This window comes from Kogia breviceps, chromosome 5, assembly GCF_026419965.1.
Source record: "Kogia breviceps isolate mKogBre1 chromosome 5, mKogBre1 haplotype 1, whole genome shotgun sequence".
In the NCBI taxonomy this organism is placed as follows: Eukaryota; Metazoa; Chordata; class Mammalia; order Artiodactyla; family Physeteridae; genus Kogia; species Kogia breviceps.
Genome location: NC_081314.1, coordinates 131,297,875 through 131,325,251, shown reverse-complemented (window position 1 = coordinate 131,325,251; position 27,377 = coordinate 131,297,875). Strand labels below are relative to the sequence as shown.

General features: G+C 38.8%; 1 protein-coding gene across 8 annotated transcripts in view; it reads left to right on the top strand.

Moving 5' to 3' along the window:
* The window catches only part of APP (amyloid beta precursor protein), a 283,850-nt gene that overhangs the window by 191,872 nt on the left and 64,601 nt on the right, over positions 1-27,377 (top strand). For all 8 annotated transcript variants that reach the window (XM_059065310.2, XM_059065309.2, XM_067034957.1 and 5 more), the window contains 5 exons: positions 1,448-1,581; positions 6,912-6,986; positions 7,695-7,853; positions 23,950-24,078; positions 24,963-25,062. In XM_059065310.2, coding sequence (XP_058921293.1) covers positions 1,448-1,581; positions 6,912-6,986; positions 7,695-7,853; positions 23,950-24,078; positions 24,963-25,062 — 597 coding nt within the window. The remainder of the gene's footprint in view (positions 1-1,447; positions 1,582-6,911; positions 6,987-7,694; positions 7,854-23,949; positions 24,079-24,962; positions 25,063-27,377) is intronic.

The following is a 27,377-nucleotide window of genomic DNA, read 5'->3' as shown; positions in this document are numbered from 1 at the left end:
ACACATAAAAGACACTTATCTTACGGTTTAGTTTCAAAATGACCTAGCAATTAATTCTTCTCATTTAAGTTCTTTTGGGGTTATTGTATCTGAGATATCTTAGATAAGATTAGGGAAGAAGAATACTTGGAACATCGGAGATAGTTGAGTAATCTTTTGAATAAAATACATAAATTGATTCGACCTGAGAATATAGTGAAAACACCTAATTTTATTTTTCTGGTTGAACATGCTTTTTTTTTTTTTTTTTTTTTGGCTGCATTGGGTCTTCGTTGCTGCTGCGCATGGGCTTTCTCTAGTTGTAGCTAACGGGGGCTGCTCTTTGTTGCGATGTGCAGGCTTCTCAATGCAGTGGCTTCTCTTGTTGTGGAGCATGGGCTCTAGGGTGTGCAGGCTTCAGTAGTTGTGGCTCGCAGGCTCAGTAGTTGTGGTGCACGGGCTTAGTTGCTCCGCAGCATGTGGGATCTTCCCGGACCAGGGATCAAACTCATGTCCCCTGCGTTGGCAGGCAGATTCTCAACCACTGCGCGACGAGCGAAGTCCCCAGGCTTTCTTCTTTAAATCAAAATCTTGTTTTCTTTTCATGTTGGGTTTTTTCCTTTTTAATAAGCTCATAAATGCTCTGAATTCTCACTAGTCATTACTGATCTTTTGTAAAACTGCTGGTATAAGCACTATTAATCACTTGGCTCATGAGTTTCAGACATTTTTGCTTTATAGTACACTCTTCAGTTTTATGGGTATTTATTTTTCCACATAATATAGCAGTATATGCTGCAATTCAGTAATAATGCTCAGCAGTATTAGTGGAATTCAAAATAGAAATCACTTTCCTTTCGATAACTAGTATAATGCATTGGTTGACTATTGCCAAATTCGTGAAGGCAGAAAGATCCTTTTGTAATTTCAAAAATGAATTAGACATTTATGAGTTTTTTGGTACTGTTTCACATACCTGCTTACCAGCTATCTAAAATATATAGTGTAGGATTTATCTTTACTCTGAGGTGCAGTTATTCTGCATAGGCTAATTTCGAGATTTCTTTGGGGTTTTCAGGAATCTTAAGGTGTGATATTGATACCACCATTTACTTTCAAGGTTACAAACATTAATCTAGCAAGGCATAGGGATTTGGAGCAACATGTGTGTATTAAACACCAACTGTTTTTACTCTATGCATGCTTGTTTTGCAAAGAATTTTAAATATAATACTGTAATCGCAAAATGGACTGTTTTCAAGATTTTTCTTCACCCTATCCTTGAAAGGGGGGAAAAACATCCTTACTGTGCTGCAAAATGTCTCGTGGTCTCTTAAACAGCATTAACATCTTGTATGTGCTTCTTTACTAAATTCTTTGTTCTGGAGTAAATGGAAAATAGGGCTTTCTTTGAAATGACTGGATATTCTGTCACTCGCCTCAAGCCTTCTTTCCTTCTACTTTATAGTTCCTACAACAGCAGCCAGCACCCCTGACGCCGTTGACAAGTATCTCGAGACACCTGGAGATGAGAATGAACACGCCCATTTCCAGAAAGCCAAAGAGAGGCTCGAGGCCAAGCACCGCGAGAGGATGTCCCAGGTACGTGTGATTTTCCATCCTTCAGTCGTACAATACTGGGGAAATCTGGATTTGCCTCTGCCTCAGAGTCTCCCCAGGGCCCCTATGGTTGATGAATGCCTAGGGGTGGGTAAGGCTCTTTAATTTTATCCTGATCTTAAAGACATAACATTTTTCATTGTAAATGTTTGCAATAAGGGCACCGATTTGGGGCTTTTTGCATTCTCCTTGAACTTGCCACCTAGGAAAGACCCAGGTATAGTAAGTATAGTAAGATTTTATAAGCACAAATTAAGTTGTGTGTACACCTTTCTTGATGGTTTTATCACTCTGTGTTTAGCGTAGTCCTGTAATGGTGTTGTAAATTAAAATCACTTTAAATGTTCGTTAGCAAAGATGAGTATTTTTGTATGGAATACAAAATTATGAAAACTTTGAACCTAATATTTCTTACTGTGTTAATTCATAGGACTGTAGGAGCTTAAAACCAAAGTGAACCATAATGATCATTTCATCTAGGCCCATAAGTGACAGATAATCCAGTAAACTTTCAAGCGTTTAGCTTCCCACTCTAGAACAAAGCAATATAAGTGACACAGAGAGGCATTTGGAACCCAAGCCTTTCTTGCTCCTAGTACAATGCTCTTTTCACTACATTGTGCTACAAACCCTGTTTTTTTAAATCATGTTCTTTAGGAAACAAAAAATTGTTTCCAAAACAACTAATTTACGTGTAATAATACCCACTACAATTTAAGTTACGCCTGCTACCAGGTGCTAGATGTTGTATTAGAGGTAGATAATACTGAGGATTTTAGTCCTTTGTCAGATTCTTTTTTTTTTTTTAATTGTTTTTAAAAAATTTTTAAATTATTATTATTTTTTAATGTGGACCATTTCTAAAGTCTTTATTGAATTTGTTACAATATTGCTTCTGTTTTATGTTTTGGGTTTTTGGCCCTGAGGCATGTGGGACCTTAGCTCCCCAACCAGGGATCAAACCCACACCCACTGCATTGGAAGACGAAGTCTGTAACCACTAGACCGCCAGGGAAGTTCCCTTTCTCAGATCCTTTATTCATTCATTCAGTCATTCAACACATACATATCCATCACTCACTTGTCAATCACCGTTCCAACTCATAGTCTATACCCTGAAGAGTGAACATGAAGAAATAATAGGAAAAGTCAGATTTAAGGAAACATAAATGAGTGAATGAAGAAAGAAAAATAGGGTTTTTCTTTAGGAAAGATACACACAATATGTAATCACTGTTAAGAAGGAATAGGATGACAATCAGCGCCATACTTATCGCCACTGAAAAGACATCTCTTCAACTTAAATCCTGTCTCACTGCTTGTTTCTGAATCTCTCAGAACCTTGCTATTGCCCGCAAAATCCATTTGTGGGACAGTGAAGGCCCCCAAAAGAAAAATAACAGGGCTTCCCTGGTGGCGCAGTGGTTGAGAATCCGCCTGCCGATGCAGGGGTCATGGGTTCGTGCCCCGGTCCGGGAAGATCCCACGTACCGCGTTGCGGCTGGGCCCGTGAGCCGTGGCCGCTGAGCCAGTGCGTCCGGAGCCTGTGCTTCCCAACGGGAGAGGCCACAACAGTGAGAGGCCCGCGTACCGCAAAAAAAAAAAAAAAAAAAAAAGATGATTAAAAGAAAAATAACAAAATAAACCCTGAACGCTCAGCTTGGCATTTCCAGTGCCTGCCCCCTCACCCAACCTCCTGCACCCCAAATCCAGTCATCTTACTTCCTCTCCCACCTCAACTGCTACCATCGTCACATGGTCAGCCTTAAACCACTCTGCTCAACGTATGCTAAACCCATCACGGACTCTCTCTGCTCTCAGCATTGATCTCTGGAAAGGCGTCCCACTCTTCCTCACGCTGGCACATCTCAGCCATTCCTTACACTCAGAGTGAGACAAGCAGTCATTGCTTTTTTGCATTTAACTAAATATTTGCTCACCAGTTTTATTCCTCCAGCCAGATTGTAAACGTTTAGTCCCTATACATTTATATAAGTACCTTCCTAACCTTGCATTTCTATCTTGAACCCACTTAGTGATTATTTTTTTAAAAAATACAGATTCTGAATTTATTCCAGTATTTATTGGTCATTTTGAGCCTGTTAATAGCACTGGTTTCAACTACTCTTTCAGATATTGTAGATCTCTCCTAGAATAGTAACTTTATTTTAGCACACCTATTTAAGCCATGACTTAGTTCATATATGTTTTGATGGACTTTCTTCATCTTTTAGTTACTACCTATATCTGAGATAATTTAAAGAATGTTATCCTGGAGCAGAGAATGTTGTCTCTTAGGTTCCAGTGATCATAGGAATATGAGATGCTTGAGATCAACATTTATCATCATAATCTATGGTACTGAATTCTGGAGGCTGTTTGACGTTGAACTTGCCTGCCTCTTAAATCTCTCCGTATTAGTTGTCATTTTCTCTGCGTGAAACAGCAAAGTCTTTGAAGATCCGTAAATCCGGATGATACTGATACTTTCGTGCGTGCAGTGGAAAATTGCTTTATAAGACTATATGGGGCCACTGTGAAGTCTAGATCCTGAGAATTTTTAATTTAAAAATTTCATCTTTTAAAATGATTTTTATTACAGTTTTTGTTATTATTTGTTTTCTTACAATACAGAGAATTGGGGGGCTTTTGTTGTTGCTGGGGCTCATGATAACTCTGAACTTATAGATTTCTGTTGTTCTATGTTATGAATAGTATCTAGCAAATATAAGAAGGTGCAGGATCATTTATTCCATATGATTTTAACAGTTTTACTATACCCTTAAAGTAAGGTTCTTCAAAATGGAAGTTGACCTTTCTCTATATTTATTATTTTTACGATAGAAGCATCAACATCTTAGGAACGGCCTCTTCTCCTGTCACCAAATATAAATAAACTTAGCTCACCTGTTGGATTTGCCATTTTATAATGGCTAATTGGGTCACAGGGGACAAAAGCACAGTCTTCAGAGCCACAGAGATCTCGGTTTATATCCTTCCTTCTCCATTTTTTTTCTGCATAACTTTGAGCAGGTAACTTAACCTGATCCATAAAAATAGGGATGGCCAAGGCTAATCTCAAGTGAGAAGTCAATTAAACGAGAGAGATTTTGGAAAGCTCTTAATCTGGTATTTAGCAGGTCAGGAGTGATGCACTCTATTATCAGTGGACCTCAGTGGAAGCCATTGTTTAAAGGGAGATGTTGAGCCCACGGTATGTGTTTATCTTTGAGTAAGTAGGCCTAGTGTGATGGTGTAGGTGAATTGTTTTATTTGGAAGGATGGAGGATATTATTAAATTGCTTTGAAAATCAAAATTTTATTTCATTTCTATAGGAATGCTTATTTTCAATCAATTAGCTAAATAAGTCTCCTTAATTATTCCATGGATTCCCCTGCTCAAAGGTGGAAGATCTGAATATACAAAGGAAGATGGTAAAGATTTAAATGTAATGCAGGAAATCAGTTTTTCACATTCCAATAAGACATCTGACTTTTCTCTCAAACTAATTTTTTTTTTTTTTTTTTGCGGTACGTGGACCTCTCACTGTTGTGGTGTCTCCCGTTGCGGAGCACAGGCTCCGGACGCGCAGGCTCAGCGGCCATGGCTCACGGGCCCAGCCGCTCCACGGCATGTGGGATCTTCCCGGACCGGGGCACGAACCCATGTCCCCTGCATCGGCAGGTGGACTCTCAACCACTGCGCCACCAGGGAAGCCCTCTCAAACTAATTTTGAGATTCCTTACCTGAAGAATTTGTGGTAGAATACCGCCACTATGAACATTTTCGAAGCAGGAAATTCAAATATTTTTATTTCAAGGTTTATCTCATCTGTAAAGCAAAAGTAGTCTTCAGTAGCCCCCATCTCACAGGTGCTCTTCATTAACTCTTGGACCCACCAAAGCATCTGGGGCAATATGTTTCTCTTCCTTCTATATCCTGTTCTTGTTCGTAGCAGCTGCACATTTTCCCCAATTTTGCTGTGAATGTGTTAGGTTATTTCTTACATGCTCTTTACTTGTAACAGAGAATTCATTCCATTCTTTTATTCTCCATAATTTCATGTAAGCAACATAGGGAAGCTTGTCTTGTACTTTATACAGTGGATCGATGCTAACTTGGCAATGAAGTATCTAATTAAAAACTGACATGATGATGTGATGTGATATTCTCACAGAACTTCTCTATCAGTAGTTACTTATGCCAAGCGTCAAGAATGTCTGAAAAAAATCAGTTCCTTAGGAATAAATACCTGCAAATAACAGGCTCTTATACTACAGAAATCAGGGTTTCTTGTGCTTTTTATGTCCACAAAGTATGCAAGTACACAGCTGTCAACAAACCATTATTTTGCATACTGGATCTTTCTGTTTTTTATATTACCTTGCTCAGGTATGAGCTACACTTAAAAAAAAGACTACTTGATAGTGAGTAGTACACTTGAAAAGGAAAAGGAAGCTGTAAGTGGTAAGAATCAAATATCGTTTCCTTTCAGCAGCATCCACAGCTGCAGACCTTTCCTCTTTGCATTCAGATCAGTGAGTGAATTTCTCTCAGAGATCTCCTGAGTGAACATCATGGATGCGAAGAGGAAGTCTCATTTTCCTACAAAACAGATTAGCCTGGTTGCCAAATTAGTGTTACTTACCAAGAATACTTTTTGCTACATTCAGAACATTATAATGTCTTGGAATTTCTGGAGTAATTTAGAGTATTCTTTGCTGTTCGTGAGGCAAGTTGGCAAGCAAAATGTTCTAACTGACCATCAGTTCTTCAGTGGGGTGGACCTTGGGATTTCTGACAACTGAAATATTCTTTTCCTTCCTCTATTATATACTTCTTGGTACTGTGCTCATGGCATGTGTACACATGCGTAACGTGTTATATATGCTTTTTCCCCCTTCGTACTGTTTGAATTTTTATAACTTGCTTTCACAAAAGACTAAAACCAGTGTGTTCGATTTAATGTCGGAAGACCTCGTACAGGTAATATAGGCCTTTTATGAATCATTGACATTTGTGCACATCAAGTAAAATGACTTTCAGCTATATCTGAAAGTAATAGAAAAGAAAAAAGACCAACGTTGTTTCAAAGGGCCATATAAAGGTGAACATTTATGTTTACTGTAGTGCTGTGATAGATTATATACATCTTAGTGGGAGGTCAAACGTTATTGAGCTAGGAATGGGACGTGTTCATTTTTTTCATGTTTAAAATGTCAAGTGTAGAAAAAAAAAACAGTGATCTAGCTCATTAAATCTATATTTGAAAAAAGAACGGATGGTTTTAAATGATTTCCTCCTTTTGTAGGTCATGAGAGAGTGGGAAGAGGCAGAGCGTCAAGCAAAGAACTTGCCTAAAGCTGATAAGAAAGCAGTGATCCAGGTAAGCCCTGAGTCCCTCCTCCACCAAGCGTCCTACCCTTGTTGATATAGTGCCTGCACCTTTTCAAGCATCTGCTGGGACCTCTTGCATGATCGTTCATATTTCCCTCAACTTGGACTACTGCTCTTCATTGTCTAATAATTCAGTTGCTGAAACCCTGCCTTACTTTTGCTCCCAATTAGCTCATTATAATTCATTTCTTTAAAGCTCAGCTTGTTATGTAAAGTCTAATTTTTATCAGTAATATATCTTTCTGGTTGCCATAATCTTCTGCTACTTCTTCCCCGTGGCAAATGTACATGATAATTTGAATTTCTGACTGGAACCCCTAACAGAATTACCTTCAGGAAACCATGATGTTATCATGGCCATTTGCTTAAAGTTCTTTGAGTAAGACAGGACTTTCATCAATATGCATGTAATTTAGAGTTTCGAGAATATATACATTTATTCTACCTTACGGTTGGTCAAATCAGTTTTCAGTGACCGTATAAAATAACGATTTACATTGAGAAATTAGGTCTGGGGATGAAAAGCAGGGAAATGGAGGGGAACCCATAAAACATGCTGAATTATAGTCGAAATGTTGGAATGACTGCAGTCTTTGAATACGACAAAGTATGATATCCCTTTTAAAAGACTTGAATTTGCTGCTCTGTCCTATTTGTCTGGTTCCCGATTGTCACGTGCCTGTGTTTATGACGGCAGCATTTCCAGGAAAAGGTGGAGTCTCTGGAGCAGGAAGCAGCCAACGAGAGGCAGCAGTTGGTGGAGACACACATGGCCAGAGTGGAAGCCATGCTCAATGACCGCCGCCGCCTGGCCCTGGAGAATTACATCACTGCTCTGCAGGCTGTGCCCCCTCGGGTAGGCTTTCCTTCACAGCTCAGGGCACAGCAGCCAGTAGGCATGGGGACACTGGGGACTGAAGGCCATAAGAAAGAAATCAGGAGACGTTTCTAAGAGCACCATTATTCACAGGTTCAACCTCAGTCTGTTTTATCTTGAAGGTTAAAGGGTCACAGGGCAGCTGCCTCCATAGGACCATCTCTGCACAGTAGATACACCTCTCCACCGAGGAGTCAGACAGGCTTCCCGGGGACTCACAATACAAGACCTGATTTGAGTTGATATCCCTGGATGGTGACAGTTCATGGTATAGTTGAAGTCAGGGAACCACAAGAGCTGGAAGGAATTTAGATGTAACCTAGCCCAGCCCCTTTGTAATGTGATGTAACTGAGATCAAGAAAAGCTGAGATTTGGCTGGGTTATAAGGATTTTCAGTGGAATAATAGAAACTGGAACTGAAATTTCCTACTGAGAGCTGCAGCCATATTTTCTGGGGATAGGATCCCTATTTGGTCATGACGTCCACAGCAAAGGGGTTTATTTGTGGTATTCAGGGATAAATGCCCAGAAAGGCTTACCAAGCACTGCAAGCGTAGGCTTCATGGGAGAGCTTACTTTGGATGTAAGGAACATTCTGAGCATGAGTGTGTGTACATCATGTCCGCCTATTCTATCCATTACTGAGTGAGGAATATTGAAATCTCCAACTATAATTGTGGATTGGACTCTTTCTCATGGGATACCCTCAGGTTTTGCTTTGTGTATTTTGAGGCTCTGTTCTTAGGTGCATAAACGTTCAGTGTTGTTGTGTCCTCTGTACCCACCTTATCATTATGAAATGTCCTTTATCCCTAGTAATATGTTTTGCTCTAAAATTACTGTGTCTGATATTAATTAAGCTACTCTAGCTTTCTTCTAATGTATCATAGTGTATTATTTTCCCATCCTTGTGTTTTTGTTTAACCTATTTGTTTATATTTGAAGTACATTTCTTGTAGGCAGCATATACTTGGGTCTTGCCCTTTAATTAAGAAGACCATTTAGGGCTTCCCTGGTGGCGCAGTGGTTGAGAATCTGCCTGCCGATGCAGGGGACACGGGTTCGTGCCCAGGTCCGGGAGGATCTCACATGCCGCAGAGCGGCTGGGCCCATGAGCCATGGCCGCTGAGCCTGTGCGTCCGGAGCCTGTGCTCCGCAATGGGAGAGGCCACAACAGTGAGGCCCGCATACCACCAAAAAAAAAAAAAAAAAAAAAAGAAGACCATTTAATGACGTTATTGATATGATTATGCCTAAATCCATCATCATGCTATTTGTTTTCTAGTTGTCCATCTGTTCCTTATTCCCCCCCCCCTTTTTTTTGCTACCTTTTGGATTAATTGAATATATTTTATGATTCTATTTTGTGTCCTTTGCTGGCTTTTACCTTTAACTCTTTATTATTTTAGTGTTTGCTTTAGAGTTTGTAGAAAACATCTTTAACTTTTCACAGTGGTATTATAGCGGTACAAATAATGTTATACCACTTCCCTTATATTACAAGAACCTTAGAATAAGGTATTTCCATTTCCCGTTTCCTACTCTTGGGGCTGTTGTTATCATACTTTTTCCATACTACATTATTGCTATTTTTTAAACAGTCAATTATCTTTTAAAGAGTTAAATAATAAGAAAAATATTTACTTACCTATATAGTTACCATTTCTGGTGTTCTTTGTTCCTTGTGTAGGTCCATCTGGAATCATTTTTCTTCTACCCAGAGGACTTCCTTTAAAATTTATTTTAATGCATTTAGATTTGTAAAGAATTCTTTTTGCATGGATATGCCTGAAAATATCCTTATTTCACCTTTCCTTTAAAAGACATTTTTACTGGGGTAGAATTCTGGGTTGAAGTTTTTCTTCAATTGCCTTAATGTTGATGCTCCATTGTCTTCTTATTTGTATTGTTTGCAACAAGAATACTTATATCATCCTTTTCCTTATGTCTCTGTAAAAAATATATCTTTTTTTACCTGGTAGCTTTTAGGGATTTTTCCTTTATCACTAGTTTTGAGCAATTTGATTATGATGTGTCCTAGTATATTTCAACCTGCCATTAATCCCCTCTGGCTGCTTTTCATATCATACATTATAGTTTTCATATCTAGAATTTTAATCTGGATTTTTGTATGTTTGTTTCATATTTTCCATACCTTTACTTAATTTTTGAACCTTTGGAAATTTTTTATTTGCTTTCCAGCATTGTGAAGTTCACCTTGTTGAGTGCTGGCTATTTTTGGATACCTATTGCTATTCCCGAGCTTTGTTCTGTAATGCAGTGAATTACTTGGAAACAGAGTAATTATCAACCTGTGGCTAATGATTCCTCAATCCTGAAGCAAGACGCTTCTGAGTAATCTACCATGAATGTTGAGTTTTTCCATCTAGATGATGGAAACAAGTACTATTTCTGACCCTGTGTGAACACCAGACACTGTTACCTCTAATCCTTTTGGGTGATTTTTTTTCCCATGGCCTCATGTTTCTTTCATGTGCGTGCATTGATCATTAGTCAGCTGCATTCTCATAGGGCATGATCTCCAGCTTCTCTCTGAGCAACTCCTTCCTCTGCAGTATTTTTTCCTGTGACTGCCAGCCACCTACGTCTCTTCAGACTCTCACCCCATATCTTCAGCTCTCTGGAATCTCCCAGGTTCTGCCTGGGTTCCCACGCCTGGAGCCACAGCCTGGAAACTCAAGGCAGTAAGCTTGGGCAATTGTAGAGCTCACAGTATTTGTTTCTTATTTCTCAGTGGTCTCTGTCCTTCACCTGGCGTCTGATATCTTACGGAAATATAGTCCTATATATTTTGTCCATTTTTTGGTGGTTACTGGCAGCAGGGTAAATCTAGTTTCCACTACTTATCTTGGCTGGAAGTGGCAGTCTGTGTGTACACGATGTAACTAAACCAAAAAAACACCCACTTGCACTGATTCTCCTCATCATTTTGATTTTTCTTTCTATACTAAGGTTCAGTGCAGAAAGCTCTGAGGAACCATAGAGAGCTCTGGTACTCTTCCAGATGGCGAAATAGTATTGACCCTGTTTTACCAATGACGTCACTGAGATTGAGTGGCTAGTTCAGGGTGACACCACTAATAATGGACAGGGTGGAGCTGTGAGTCACAGGTGACCACCACAGGGCCTTCTACCAGACCAGGCTTCCTCTTGGAACAAAAAGCTTCTGAAAAAGAATATTCACATTAACATTTTCATTTTCTCTTCAGAAAAAAATCTGTCCTGGCACTGTTCAGTAAAATTATGTTTATGTATCTGGAGAATGAGTTCCTTGGTTACTTTCTTTTTTTACAGGACTTTATTTTGGGGTGCGGGGCCGTCAGCTTCATTTGCCAGAGCAAGGCAGGGTGGTGGGTGTTGAGACCAGAATCTGAATAGCTGACATTTAGTGAAGCATTCCAGCTAAAAGTCCGATTTCTGAAGTAAGATCTTTGCTAAATGGTCATTGATAGAGCTAAAAGTAAGATGAGGACTGAATGGAGTCTTCAACAAATGCATATTTCAGATCTTTCAGTTCAGTCCTATCAGCCATCACAGGAAAGACGGTGACAAGAATAATGTTTGCCAAAGCTTCTTGTGTAACCAAAGGGGATAATTTCAGATTTGGTCATAATCATGCTTGCCCTGAGTCAGTTGATCACTCTGTGTAGAATTAGACAACATGTTTATTTGAAATAAAAATTTAAAATTGGATTAAGAAGAACTATTTTACTGTCAAAAAATCAGATTGTTGTTGATTGATCCAAGGATTCATGTTGAATTCTTACCTAGCAATGCATAAAACTCTCCCATCTAATAAAAACTGGGACTGGGTAGTTACAGGCATGCAATCTTGGCATTACCTACCATTTTTGTTAAGTTATTGTCTTTGTCTGTGGGTTTTATTTGAATTTTAATGTATAGCTTGACGTGGCACTTAGCTCCACACTTTGGAAAATGTGAGAAAATTCTAAATCCCTTCTTGAGGGCTTTTATATATTGCTGTTGAAAGACATAAATCAGAAGCTTTCCAGTAACTCTCTGAGAAAGGTCATGTCTTGTATTGGAGCCATAAATAAGTATTTCTGAAATCTCCCTCATACTTACACAGTGCCTGGAAAATACAAAATATTTACTCAATGTTAGCTGAATAGAAGAAAATGAATTAGTCACGTGTTTTTTCTGTAGATTCTGTAGCTGATAATCACGTCAGAATAACTATCCCCTTAACCCTGACCACTTCTGCCCAATAGTCCCCAACTTCACAAACAGGAATCTGGAGCAACATGGATTGTTTATACAGTCTCTTTGAAGCTTAGGTTTAATCCACGCTTTCATTTTTTTTTTTAAACCCAAGCTTGGAAGTATGACGTGATGATGTTTTTGTGCAGCTGGAATTCCTTGCTCTACCACGAATTTCATTTGTGAGTCCCTGTGTCTGTATGTGCTTTATGTTCCAAATTTCCTTTTTGATTAATTACATTCCTACTGGCCGATACACTGAATGGCCAACCTAGAAGTGCACTGTTTGAATCATATTTAGAATTTTTATGTACATATATACTTCACATATTACAGTTGTTAAAACAGTCTCTCCATGTCCGTCCATCCTCTTCCCCCCCTCTCTCAACCCCCAGGAATAAAAAAATTAGAATGCAGTTGTGTCTTTGCACTAGGATAAACTCTTAATCTGTAGAGGGCTAGTAACTCTTCTAAGGACCAGCTCTTCAAATTTTTCACTGGTCTAAAAGTGTCCTTGGAAAAATAAAGTAGTTACACTTTTTTTTCCAGAAAAGTTAAAGTCTTCTCCAAAGTGGCATCACACATCGCTAAACTTCTATCACCCTTGGAGACCTTTAAGCTACTAAACATAAGTACTGCTTTAAACTAAATTATCATCACAAAACACAGGACTTTGGCTTCTTACTTTCAGAGAGCTCAAATTGATGCAACTCATGAAATAATGAGTTTAATACTATCTGAGCCTTCCCTCCTGTAACTGGCAGGGTCTACTTCATAGATGGAGAAAAGATTATGATATTGCCTGACTGTTCAACATTCTCTGTAATCTGAAGAGAAACTAGACTTAAGTGGGATTCATATAGATAAACCAAAGGCTGCATAGGAATTTCTGTTTAAAATAAACCTTCCATTGTAGGCTTAGGTCTGGAAAAATTTAGGAGCTGGAGTAAGAACTGAAATGTTTTAAAGATAAGAGACAAAAAGCCAAAGCTTTCTATGTAATTCTGGGATTTTGGGTGTCTTTACAGATACTCAGTCTAAATCTCCATTAGACAACATCCTAATTACTATCCTGACTTCAACAACTTTTAAGAATTTTCTATGTGGAAGAAAGAATTAAGAAACATTTTCATGTATGTCTGTGTGTCTGTGTGCCAGTAGTGTTGTTTTGGGTTTTTTCCAGTGTCTCATGAGATATCTTATCCATACTAAATGTGGATACTAAATACTGCATTGCAGCCATCTCATCCATACTAGAATTGATTTCATGCTTGTATCTGATGCTTCACACTCAGACTCTCAACATTTAATAGAGCAAAAAAAAAAATTGGGGGCAGTTTCTTTAGCACCTTCACTCTTTCCTTTCTCGTTTCTTTTCTTTTTTTTTTTTTCTAATTGAAGTATAGTTGACTTACAATATATATTAGGTTCAGGTGTAAAACATAGTGATTATATATTTTTATAGATTGTATACCACACAAAATTATTATGTGATATTATTGACTATCTTCCCCATGCTGTACATTACATCCCTGTGACATGTTCGTTTTACAACTAGAGGTTTCTACCTCTTCATCCCCTTCACCAGTTTCACCCCTTATTCCCCTCTTCGCCTGCTGGGGACCATCAGTTTGTTCTCTGTATCTGTGAGTCTGTTTCTGTTTTTTTATATTTGTTCATTTGTTTTACTTTTTGGATTCCCCATATAAGTGAAAACATACAGTATCTGTCTTTGTCTGATTTATTTCACTAATTATAATACTCTCCAGATTCATCCATGCTGTTGCAAGTGTATATACCACATCTTCTTTACACGTTCATCTGGCAGCTGGCACTTAGGTTGCCTTTATGTCTTGGCTATCGTAAATAAACCTGCTATGAACATTGGGGTGCACACATCTTTCCGAATTAGTGTCTTCTTTCTCTTTGGGTAAATACCAAGGAATGGAATTGCTAGATTGTGTGGTAGTTCTATTTTTAATTTTTTGAGGAATCTCCATGCTGCTTTCCATAATGGCTGTACCAATTTACACTCCCACCAACAGTATACTAGATTAGTTCAGCCAAATGTTAAATTTTCTTGAGATTCCTGAAAATGTCTTCATACAATTCTTTAGTAGAATGATTTGTGAGATTTACCATTAAGGAGCATGGTTTTTCGCCTAAACTGAGATTTTGCTCACTGCTGTTAAGTGCATTTTAACAGCAGGGCAATACGTGTTCAATAAAAAGTAGCAATCATTGGAGAAAATAAAGGACAGCAATTAGTTGGTATGTCGTGGCAGGCAAACTAGTGACAGAATGAGGGAGGTACCAATTAAATCAGTCTTTAGCCAACATGAATGTTGGTGTAACTATATGTTTTATAACATAAACAGAAACTGAGGTGCTAAACTTGACTGTTTTCATTTTTATATAATTGCTAACTTCCCTTCTCCCCTCAGTTCTTCATTTTCTGCTAATCACTTCTGGTCACAAAAGAAATAGGAAGCATTGATAGAATATACGTAGATAATATATATCTCCAAGGTAAATATACTGCATCTACACCTCAATATAATGGATGGTAAATAAATTAAAAATTATTTGCTGACATCTTAATACGTGAAGGCACTGAGGGAGATGAGTACTAAGAACTTTCAAATATCCTACCCTCAAGTTTTTTGGCTTTTTAAAATTTATTTATTTTATTTATTTTTGGCTGCCTTGGGTTTCCATTGCTGCATGTGGGCTTTCTCTACTTGTGGTGAGCAGGGGCTACTCTTCACTGCAGTATGCAGGCTTCTCTTGGAGGTGGCTTCTCTTGTTGCAGAGCACGGGCTCTAGGCACGTGGGCTTCAGTAGTTGTGGCACGCGGGCTCAATAGTTGTGGGGCATGGGCTTAGTTGCTCCGCGGCATGTGGGTTCTTCCCGGACCAGGGCTTGAAGCTATGTCCCCTGCATCGGCAGGCGGATTCTTAACCACTGTGCCACCAGGGAAGCCCCCAAGTTTTGAATATAATCAAAATTCTGTAAAGCTGATCAGAATGTACTAAAAGACTACTGGCTTGAAAATCATCTTTGAGACATATAATTATCCTGTACCTTCTATATTTATTATTCATTCATTCATCATTCATTTATTTTTAGTTGAGGTTTGTAAAAATTGGTGAGCACAAGGGGACTTGTTAACTTGAGAGCTTTTAAGGACAGACCCCTTATCAAGTGGTGGGTAGAAAGACAAATGGGAGAATTCGCATTTATTAAACAAAGTCCTACAAACTATGCTGTGTGGTTTGCATGCTACTCCGGAAAAGCCTCTCAGTATTACCTCTTACCTTGCTTTGAATCTTTACCGAGCTGAATAGCCAGATCTTACTAAAGACCAGCAGGAAGCGTGTAACAACAGACACTAGTGTTTTCTGTTTTTAATCGAATTGAGTTAAATAGAAAATTAAGACGTATGTAGGCAAGGCATCCGCTTGAAAGCTGTCCTGTGCCTCTGAGACCCTATTCCTCACCCAGATTCCCTCCATAGCAGGGCCGCACTTAGTCACTGTCTTCAAAGTCAAAATAGCTCTTCAGCCGATGCTGTCAAACGTACAGCACTGGGATGTCATATTTCGTTCTAACAGAGTTTGCACATACATATTTATATGTCAATATCTATTTTCATTCATTCTGGAAAATGAAAACCCATTATGAAAACATAAATATGTAGTTTTTTTAGACAAATGCATAACACATTATTTAATAATCCGGTGGTTACTTAACTGTCTGGCGTTACAGATATCTGCCCTACAAAACAGATAGCAACAAGGGATCTTCTCCCTAGAAACGTGTGTGTGTGTGCACAAAATTACACATAGGTTTCAAGGAGTTCACTCATTTTGTGCACCTCATCCATGGATCAGTTTAAAGATCCTAGGTTATATTTGGATTTTTGTAAGTGTAGGGGAGCAAAATTTGCCACCCCAAAAATGTGTCTCTTTGGCATGAGGATTAATTTAGGCTGATTCGAGAAGAACCTTTGACCTTCCTTCCCCCTAACTGCCTAAAAGAATGTAGACAGAGGACCTGTTCCAGGGAAGGAGCTGTCACCATAGATCACTATAGTATGAACTAGGTGTGTAGACAGGGAGGAAAATCTGGTAAAGTTCTTCTCTCTGTCCCATTGTCTCTGCAAGGCCCAGCAGACATTTGTTTACCAAACATTTGATTTTTTTTCCCTTTCCATGTCAATTGCCTTCCTCCCATTTGAGGTCCCAACCCACTACCCCCAACATCCTCTTTTGTCTTTAGCTGAAGATGGTAGTTAAGGTGAGGGTTTCAGCCATTTTGGTGAGCTACTCAGTTTTCCTGGGTCTCTCCCATGCTATTCAACTTCCGTTAGATTTTTCTCCTCTTAATCTGTATCATGTCGATTTAATTCTTAGACCAGTCAGAAGACTAGAGGAAAATTTCTTCTTTCCTGACATAAGCTTTATCTTGAATTTCCTTATATTGTTTCTAGTAGGTCAAGGCACTGTGGTTAGCTAGAGTATGAGAAGAGAGTGAAATTGAAAGAAATATAAATATGCATATCTTTGAACATGGTGTAGCCACTTAGGGGATTTGTGAAGCAAAAATGTCAAAATCAGGCTGCCCTGGTGGCATAGTGGTTGAGAGTCCGCCTGCCGATGCAGGGGACACAGGTTCATGCCCCAGTCCGGGAAGATCCCACATGCCGCAGAGCGGCTGGGCCCGTGGGCCATGGCCGCTGAGCCTGCGCGTCCGGAGCCTGTGCTCCGCAACGGGGGACGCCACAACAGTGAGAGGCCTGCACACCGCAAATAAATAAATAAATAAGCAAAACCTACCAGATTTGACAAACTGTCCAAAGTTCCCTAATTTGTGAGCGACAGATTAAAACCACCCTTATTTTCCATATTTTATAGTACAGTATAAACACCTATTTTTAATTCCCAAGTTTGCCAATTGTAACTTAATTATAATCCTTAATTAGAAGGATTTTTCCTCCTCTATTTGTAAATTGGGGTTAATCATTCTACATTTTTTTGTAATTAACATTGTCTAGCTTTTTCTTAGCCATGATTAGAAAAACAAAAGGATTAATCGAAGGTTGAGATGAGACTCGTGAGGTAGAAAGATATCTTCCTCCCTGAGAAGAGGATGATTGTTAGGACAGACTATATATAGAGGCTTTGGTGCCTTGTCCCTATTAGGAAGCCGTCTGCCTCCTTGTGGAGGAGCAATGGGATGGGAGATGGCTTTGCCTGTGTGCTGCTGTGCTGTGTTACAGCACAAGCCAGAGCCAAATAGTAATCTGCATATGCAGGGAAGGGATGTAGCTAATGCCTCCATATTACCAAAGCTGAAGGAACACTGAATGGAGCCGGGCATGAGAATCTACTCCCATTTCCTCTGTTGCTTCTTCAAGGCTTCTGTGTTCAACCTGACATAGAATTGTCATTTGCCTTCTTACACGCATGTGAAACTATTACAAAAATCATTTATGTGCTCTTCTGAAGAAAGGAATATGCATGAATTTTGCAGTGGACTTTAGCTCAACTCCGAGCTTTAAACCTTTGTGATCAAACGTTCCCATGGAAGCTTCCCCAAATGGGATGGTTTTTTTTTCAGATTTTTCTTGCAACAGTGAGAGTGCATTTGAAATTCCGAGGAAGGTCTACTGTGGCAAAATAAACTCATCCAAGAGACCATCTCAAGCCAAAAGAGGTTTAACTCTCTTAAGGGAGTTTTTTAAACCTGCACACAGAGGTTTTGTACATTGTACATTTATGTGCTCAAGATATCTCAAAATCCAAGATGTAGAACTGTGAAAATAATGGCCCTGAACCTACTTATGAAAACAGGAGAGAATTGCATTGTCTTGGTAGGTGATTAACTTCCCCAGTCACCGGGTTGGAAACCACTAGGGTTCAATTTAATGCTTCAGGAGAGGGTTTTCTGAATACCTCCCTTGTGAACTAGAAAGGTTAGGGGTGCTTCCCCATAAAGTGACTCCTTTACTTCCTTCTTCTTGACAAGATTATGCTTAGGGCTTTTAAAGGCTCTTGACAGATCATTCCCTCCCATCAGGAGATGGTTACAGGCACAAGTGTCTGTTATGATAAAATGCCAGATTTCCACATCAAGCATAACACTGCAAAGAAGCACAGTGGAGCTGAACAATCATGTTTTAATACACCACAGTTCCAAGTGAACTGTGGAATAGAAACCTACCCACTCAGACGTGATTGGCATTGAGTCAGTCAAATGTGTCTGATTGATCCAAAGTCCATGGACACCAAATTTATGAAATTGCATAAAAGAACCAAGTGAAAAAGGCAATACATCTGAGAAGTGGGAACATTAATTTCTTAAAATTACCTATTTAGAGAGAGAGGCTGTGAAATTTCTTTCAAAAGTCCATGCATCAGCCTGACATCAAAACCCAAGCCACAAGAAGACAAACTATAACATCTTTTGAAATTAAGGATATGAATCTTGTGGACACTGAGGTTTGAATATTCTGTAGAGCCTATGAAATATTTTCTGGGAAGAGTTCTCCATTAAAACAACTCCCTAAAGGACCCCAACACACTGGGTGGATAGATTAATATGTACCAAAAAATTGGGAATGCATCTCTTCTTGGTTGAGAGACGGTTATTTTCAACTCAGATGCTGTGAAGAATGTATTTTGCCACTGGAACTACTTGTCCAAGTTATATTTAGCTCTAGGTTATTCATTAATTTAATTAACATTTTTTGACAACCAAATTATGCCAGGAACTGAGCCAGGAGCTAGCGATATGTTACACTCTTGTTCCAAGAAAGGGAAATGGTTAATGTTCCAAAATGTAAATCTTCTATTTTCAGGTTAAGTATAATCCATTTTAGTAGGGCCTACTCTTAATCCTTTATGAAATTTCTTTTTGAAATATTTTTTTTTTAATGCAGGGTGATTATGAAGTGAATTTAATGTGTACTGAAAAGTGCTACCTCTGATGCAAATAGATACTTTGTAATTATGGGCTAAACACTCAGAAACAATAATGACAATAAAAAAAGGATTGGATATAATTAGTCCCCCTGGGGCAGATCTTTTCCTTTTATTATCTCTGTTCTTTGCTATAAATTTTAACAATAAGATTAGCCATCCAATGGCAATATAACCAGATTTCAGTATTAATGCAGAGAATATTGTGAAATGAGGGGAATTTGGCAGAAAAAAACGTTATTGCTAGTTACAGAAGATGTTAAAGACCTGAGAAAGGTTGAAATTATATGCATAGAGGTTAAAATGTTTCCTAATCTCTGCTTACTGTCAATATCCTTACAATGAGCTGCTGAATTCTTAAGCTTGTTTGTCTAATCACCTGAATAATCCTGTCTTAAATGTAAGGATCATGACAATAGAATAGCAGTTACTTTAAGAGAATATATTTCTATAGAGATACCAGGTATTTTTTCCTATCATTTCTATATGAATGTTCTGAGTTTTTAATTAAAATTTTAAGAAATTCATCTTCGTCCTAACATAATGAAATAAAATTCCCAAAACAATGGAGGTTCCCTGTTATTCTGTGATATGTGAAATAGCTCTAGAAATAGTTTTAAGCCTTGGAAATTCTGCATTCTGGCTAAAAATTGTAAAGGCAGTTATTTCTGTATTTGAATGAAACGCGCATGAATCACATGCCAAAGGCAGAACTCTTTTTTTTTTTTAAACTAAAGCAAATGAATATACCAAAGTACAAAGGAATGTTATCTATTTTTCTTTCTTAACTAAAATAGCATTTATGAGGTACCATCTGCCATTTCGTTTGACATGATTTATCTGACTACTCCAACATAAAAACTAATCTGATTTTTATATTTTTCATTTCTAAGCATGATCGTTAGAAATACGCTTACATGAATAAGTCAACCAAACAGAACCTTGGAATTCCTTTAATGAGGGACATCAGAGTGTCTTTCTGAATGTCTTCCTGAATTCTCGTGTCCTGAGGTGTAGGCAGTGGTAAGGAAAGGCTGGTGTTTGTATAGATGCACACGCAGTGTGTATCTGAGCTCACATAAACAGTGGTGAGGTCATGGCTTACACTGGGCTCTTAGGGCTCATTATCCTCACAGGAGCTTTGTTTGCCAGCAGAGAGAGGCCTGGGCCATCACGAGAGCCCGGTCTGCTCCTGTTTCATTGTCAAGCTCTAGGGACTTGGGGGGGTGGGGTGGACGTTAGGAATATATTTCTGAATATACTTCTGAAACGTATAAAGAAATGTCAGTATTAAAGGAGATAAGCAATTTTCAGCATGTGAACACATTCACCATTTAATTATCCATCTTAGTAGAAGATAAGGATGGATTTAGAACTTGAATCCATGAATGTCACAAAAGCCTAACTTTTTATTAATACCTCTAATCTTTTTCCAGTAATCCTAAACAGATTGACAGAGGACCTTCCTATCTTGCTATTTCTCCTCCCTACATCCAAGACATTAGCTAAAGCACAGCAGAATGCCAAAAACCAAGGACAGTATTTCCAAGATTGAACAAATCTGGATGATTTTCAGCATAATTAAAAGAGCGGATATTAGTGTGTCCCAAAATAATATTATCTGGGCTTATAAAAACTAGAAATCCAGGCAAGGACTTCTAGAACAGGCTCTCATTTCTAACTATTCAGCGATTTCTTTCAGTTTCCAGTTCTACAGTTCACTTTGTGGAACATGTCTTTGGTGTGGTCCATTTTAGAGTTTCCTTGAAAGGCAGGATCACATAGTGATCAGGAGGACGGGCTGCGGGGCCAATGTTGGGCTACCTGTTCTTGCTGTACCCCTGACTCGCTCTGTAACTAAATGGAACCAGCTTCGCGGTCCTAAACCTCCTTTGTGCCCTGTTTGCTTCATCAATGTAGTGGGGCAAGCAGCTGTACCTCTCTGTCACAGGGCTGATAGGAAGATTTAATGAGTTCCTATGAATAAAGCAGTTGAAACATCATCTTATACATATAAGCAGTGAATAAGTGCTGAACTGTTATTGCTTAGAAGAAAGGGAAAGGGGGAGGGGTTGGAGGTAGGCACTGAGTAGAAGAAATAAGCGTGTACCTAATAGCAGCTGTGAATGCAGCGTTGTGTGGGTAACTAACACACAACGTTTTGTTTTGTTTTTTTTGTTTTGTTTTTTTTTGTGATATGCGGGCCTCTCACTGTTGTGGCCTCTCCCGTTGCGAAGCACAGGCTCCGGACGCGCAGGCTCAGAGGCCATGGCTCACGGGCCCAGCCGCTCCGCGGCATGTGGGATCTTCCCGGACTGGGGCACGAACCCGTGTCCCCTGCATCGGCAGGCAGATTCTCAACCACTGCGCCACCAGGGAAGCCCAACACACAACGTTTTTAATTCCCACATACACCATATGAAAGATCGTTATCTGAATGGTACAGATGAGGAAGATGAGGCTTAGATATTTCGTGACTTGTGTTTATTTTTAAGTTAATGTTAACATTAATAATAGCAAGTGGGAATCAATACTGTTTGTGGTGATAGTGGAAAAAAGCAGTGGGGGAGACGCAAGTGTCAGTTGGCAGAATTCAGCTTAGAGCAGCAATGCCAAGGCCAGTTTGGAGCAGTTATATCCTAGTGACCACGCTTGGAGGTGACAGTCCTCTGAGGACAACATGCCTTGTAGAAACATTTATAGGTGACTGACTACAAAAAAAAAAAAAAGAAAGAAAAAGAAGAAGAAAAGAAAGTTATGATGAAGAACAATCTTTATGTTCAAATGAAGTATTTTTTCTTACTTGAGCTCTTAAAAAAAATTCCATTTTCTTTAAAACAACAAAGCCTTTTCAAGAGGAAAGAAATGAAGTAGAACACCTGAGAAAGCACATTCAGCCAGTCGGCTGGGACACCTTTCATGAATGCAATTAGTTGAAGTCTCCAATTTTGGAAGCATAATTGCAGTAGAACTTGAGGGACTTTTTTAGGACTTGGTGTTGAGTAAGGAAAAAGCATGTATGTATAATATCCTGATTGCATATAAAATATCCATTGCATTCAACAATACTCAGCCTTTGATTTCTGACCCCAAAATCATCTTTTTTTTTTTTTTTTTTTGCTGTACGCCGGCCTCTCACTGCTGTGGCCTCTCCCGTTGCAGAGCACAGGCTCCGGACGCGCAGGCTCAGCGGCCATGGCTCACGGGCCCAGCCGCTCCGCGGCACGTGGGATCCTCCCGGATCTGGGCACGAACCCGCGTCCCCCGCATCGGCAGGCGGACTCTCAACCACTGCGCCACCAGGGAAGACCCCAACTTTTTAAATATACATATTTAAAACCTATTGTCTTTTAAATATGTATATTATCAATGAAGTTTGTCCGTTTTTATCTCTTTTACTACTTTTCTCCTTTTCAGATTTAAAAGGCCATTCCCTGATTTGTAGGGTCAACCAAATTTCAGAGTACCAATGAAAATTGTAATGATGTGCTGTCCAAAACTGTTTCCAACTGTGATGTCTGCCTTTTTTGGAGATTATGGAGAAGCATATTAGGATAAAAGGATAAAAGAAATAAATAAGGCAGATGAACTCAGGTTTACTTTCTTTTCATTGTATTTCTTTGTTTTTCTTAAGTATAGGAATGTGGCCTATGGAAGGTATAGTACAGAGCACCCTCTCTGAGTCAGGCACTGTATATTGTGTGATTCCTGATAAAGAAAGACAAAATCTAGCCCTTAAGATTCTCACAGTTGAAGAGAGCAGTCAGAAATGCAGTAATGGGGGTTTGCATAGCATTTCATGGGAGCACAGAGAAAGGGTACCACCTCCACCTGGCATGTCAGGGAGGTGGCCCTAAGTTAAGCAACAGAAGAAGGGGAGGCACATTCCATAAGGCATTGGAAAACACATACACCATCTCTGTGAATAAATTCTGTACCTTCCAACTGGTTTTCAAGGCGCCCATGACTCACAGGTTAATAATAACTAGATAGACCCAAATGGCCAAAATTCTATTTCTGATATGAACTTGCATAGGTAATTTTTCTTTGTTTGTTTTAATGAAGAAGAAACATGTATCTTTGGAAATCGTTTTTTAAAACCACATAGTAGAATGCAAGTAGCAAGAGAATTGTTAAAGATAGAGAAAGCAGACCTTGTCCCTTTTTTTTATGAGGATGAATGCTTTCAAGTAAGACTGGAATAAAAATGAAATGGAATCAATTAGAAAAAAAATAGAAGCACTTAAGAAGAAACTTAATTGTTGCTGAAAGAATTAGAATCTGATGGCATGGAAAGGATTTAATTAAACTCCAAGTAAAATAATACAGTGGCCTTTCTCCCAGAAAAATATGATGTCTTTTAGAGCTTATCAGCTATTTCTTGACCTGCAAATTAGTAGTGGATATCTAGTATTTTTCTCATTTTGATTATTACATGCTACTGATGGTGGGATTATTTGTGCAACAGTTACTGCTGAGACAACCATTAAGATTGTGCAGATAGAATTGTAGTCTCATATGCCCCTGTATATTTGGGTGGGAAAATGGAAAGTACCTAACAAATCTGACAGATCCAAAATAAACTCTCCTTCAATAGCAGAAGGCACTATTTTAAAAGAAAATGTTAACAAGGATAGCCATCATCATATGTGTCAAATGCTAAATGCTGTTACAGAAATGAAAAGCAACCAATCAAATAAGAATTACCTAGTAAGAAGGGAATGGAGAATTGCAAAAACGTGACTCACAGTGCTTTCACATCATGGAATGAATTAGCAGGACCTCTGACCCAAAGCCATTGGAAGAAGCAACATTTTGGACAAACCTGAACTTTTTCTTTCCCCTACAGCCTCGTCATGTGTTCAACATGCTAAAGAAGTATGTCCGTGCCGAACAGAAAGATAGACAGCATACCTTAAAGCATTTTGAACATGTTCGCATGGTGGATCCAAAGAAAGCTGCTCAGATCCGGTCCCAGGTAAGCACAGAATGTGGTAATCATGCAACTTGGACAATTCAGTGTTCTTGCCCTTTGAGTTGGATCTTTAGGTATTCCCAGAATAGCCATGGGTGTTGGACCTCTATAGCAAGAATTCTTTAATACCTAGTAAATTCTAAAGGCTTGTCCTAGGGCAACATGTATTTTGGCACTTTCTGAGTTATGAAAATAACAAAGAATATAAAAATCTTGAGTGTCTACTGCTACTGATTCTTAAGGAACCATCAAACTCTGATGACTAAAATGAAAACAAAATTGTATAAACCAAAACCACTAAAATTTGGTTCAACTAAATTATAGAAGACAATCATAAACTCCATTTCTACTGTAATGCTTGGAGATAATGTGAGACTAAATGAAGCTTGGTAGTGATAAGTTTTATACTCTGCCATTTTCAAAACTTGACAACTGGGATCTACCTCTGGAAATCTGAAATTTTACATTTCCTTAAACAGAAGAAGTTTGTGAAATATCTATCATGAAATATCTATATTTCATGTGAAATATCCATATGATCCCATCTATTGGAAACTTTGCAAAGACATATATATATGGAGCATCAGAGTTTATTTAGGAATCTCAATATTAGGAATCAGAATTGGGCAGAAATGGTCTTTTCAATTGGCTTTATGTTTTATGGTTACAAGCATATAACAGCATGGAAAGTTTAAATCAGCTCCAAAGTTAGAGAATAAAAAATGAGGGAACAAGAAAAATAAAGATGCCCTTTCAGGTTCAAAGTTCCAGCAGCATTTTGTCCATTTTATTTGGGAAGTTTGTATCTGTCTGCAGTGCTTGGTAAGGAAAGTAACTCTTCCTTACTCCAGAGATGGTTTACCTGGAGCTGTCATCCTTTGCTGCAGGTTATGACACACCTCCGTGTGATTTACGAGCGCATGAACCAGTCTCTCTCCCTGCTCTACAATGTTCCTGCTGTGGCTGAGGAAATTCAGGATGAAGTTGGTGAGTGAGCTGTTTTTTTGGTGCTGTGCGTATAAACATATTTTCCTCCTGTAGGAGAAAATCAGGGAACTGAGTTCATCTGCATCAGGAATCATCAGTGTTTTAATATGTGGAAGGAAAAAGAGCAGATTCCCTTCTACAGTGAAACTCTTGGGGAGTGGAAGTTTCTCTCATCTTAGCAATTGCATCAGGTCTTAACTGCATACTGACAAAAGCGGAGGGGGATATAATTTGACTTTGGTCTATTTGTGTGATAATGAGCCACTTGTTGTTGGATTATACTTGTCAACAGTTTTCTAATTTAGTCAATCTTATAAATATCACCTTATGATGCTTTGGTACTTTACAGTTTAATAGAAACAACCCTTCATCTCTTAATTCTTTATTATCATAATCTTATGAGTGCCATGATATCCTCATTTTTCAGATGAAGGAGCCCAAACTTACAATTTAAGAAACTTGCCTATGTCACGCATATCCCAAGGAGCACAGCAAAACCACAAAACACTGACTTTTGACTTTGAGGTTATTGTTATATTCAGTAACGCATCTTTCTTTGATGCACTCCCCGCCCCCTGCATAGCCATGAGTGTTCTCTAGACCATGTTGTTGTTTAAACTTAATTAACTATATGCCCACTATCTTTCGTTAAACTTTTAAAATAATCATACTCTCATAAGAAGTTGGAAAAATAATACAGAGTAGTCCAAGGTAGACATCACCCACCTTCCTCAGTAGTAACATCTTATGTAACATCATGCATTATCAAAACCAGGAAACCGACCTTGTGTGCCCACCGTCTCCTAATGACATCTTTAATATTTCGTATGAGTAAGTTCACCCTTTTCTGGTTTTCTTGGAAAGGGAGTAAAGTATCACATAACGTAATTCTCCACAAACCCCCCAAATGCCCATATGTGTCTAACTTTACCTCACAAAAGTACTTAGATGCAATTACCCTAGTGCATCTTTCAACATAAGGCAGATGTATGAATCCGGTCTTATATGGTGCACAAACCGTCTGTAAATAAGCAATATGTGTGTGGTGGATCCCTCTCCATAATGAGTCCTGTTCTTTGTTAATTGGGTTGGAAATAGATGCTTAATTTGGTTTAAAACAGATTCAGGTTATCTGAAAACAGAACACCCAGGATGTTGTAGATGCTGTACTGGTTGCAGGAATTCCTGCTTTGAAGTGGCCAAAACACGGCTTGGCTGGATTTTTACATTTCATACCAGTGCTGTTCTACTCTTTTTTTTTCCTAACTTAGTAATACCTTGCAAGTGTTGTTTGTATTACTACCAAGTATTTGGCACTTATCGGGTGTTAATGGTCTGTTCAGTGTTGTATATTAACACACAGGATCCTTTCTTTAAGAAACGAATATTCTTGTTATATATTAGGATAGACATGTGTAAGGAACCTTTAAAATACTGTGTATTAAATAAGTACAAGAAAGTCCTCCAATAAGTTGTAGAAGGGGGCTTCCCTGGTGGCGCAGTGGTTGAGAATCCGCCTGCCGATGCAGGAGACACGGGTTCGTGCCCTGGTCCGGGAAGATCCCACATGCCGCAGAGCAACTAAGCCCGTGAGCCATGGCCACTGAGCCTGCGCGTCCGGAGCCTGTGCTCCGCAACGGGAGAGGCCACAACAGGGAGAGGCCCGCATACTGCAAAAAAAAAAAAAAAAAAAAAAAAGTTGTAGAAGGGACAAAATCAAAGAAAAATCACGTTCTCAATGAACTGAAGCTCAAATCTTCTAGATGAATGTATTTTGGCCTTATAGCCATCTTATCAAGCTTATTTTCATAAGCAACTTCAACTGAGGTGTTGCCAGTAATACCAAACTATAGAGGAATAAGCCATTGCAAAGGATTCGAATATTTCACTCTCAGCCAGTAATTATGGTTGACTCTTTCTAATTAAATTACCAGACGTTTTCATTCAGCAAAATACTACTGAAAGCAGTGACCACTAATAAGTCCCAGTTCCACAGAACAGATGGCAATTCAGCTGTCTTGAGTGTTGCAAAATGCCCCAGGAGTAGAACCACACACTAAACTTCAAATCTCAGTGGCAGGGAGAATATTCCAATAATTAGAATCATGGAATTTTTTTCTTTAAAAAAAAAAAAACTGTTAAGTAGGATTAAGAGCATGTCATTTTTAAAAATAGTTTTGTCATTCTGAGTATACCGAACACCGAATCCTGAAAGACAATCATTTTAAAAAATCTTTCTTGCCTCCATTTTTAAATAGCTGTTTCCTGTAGGAAGAGAAGCTTGCATTAATGAACTTCCATTAAATAACTGTGTA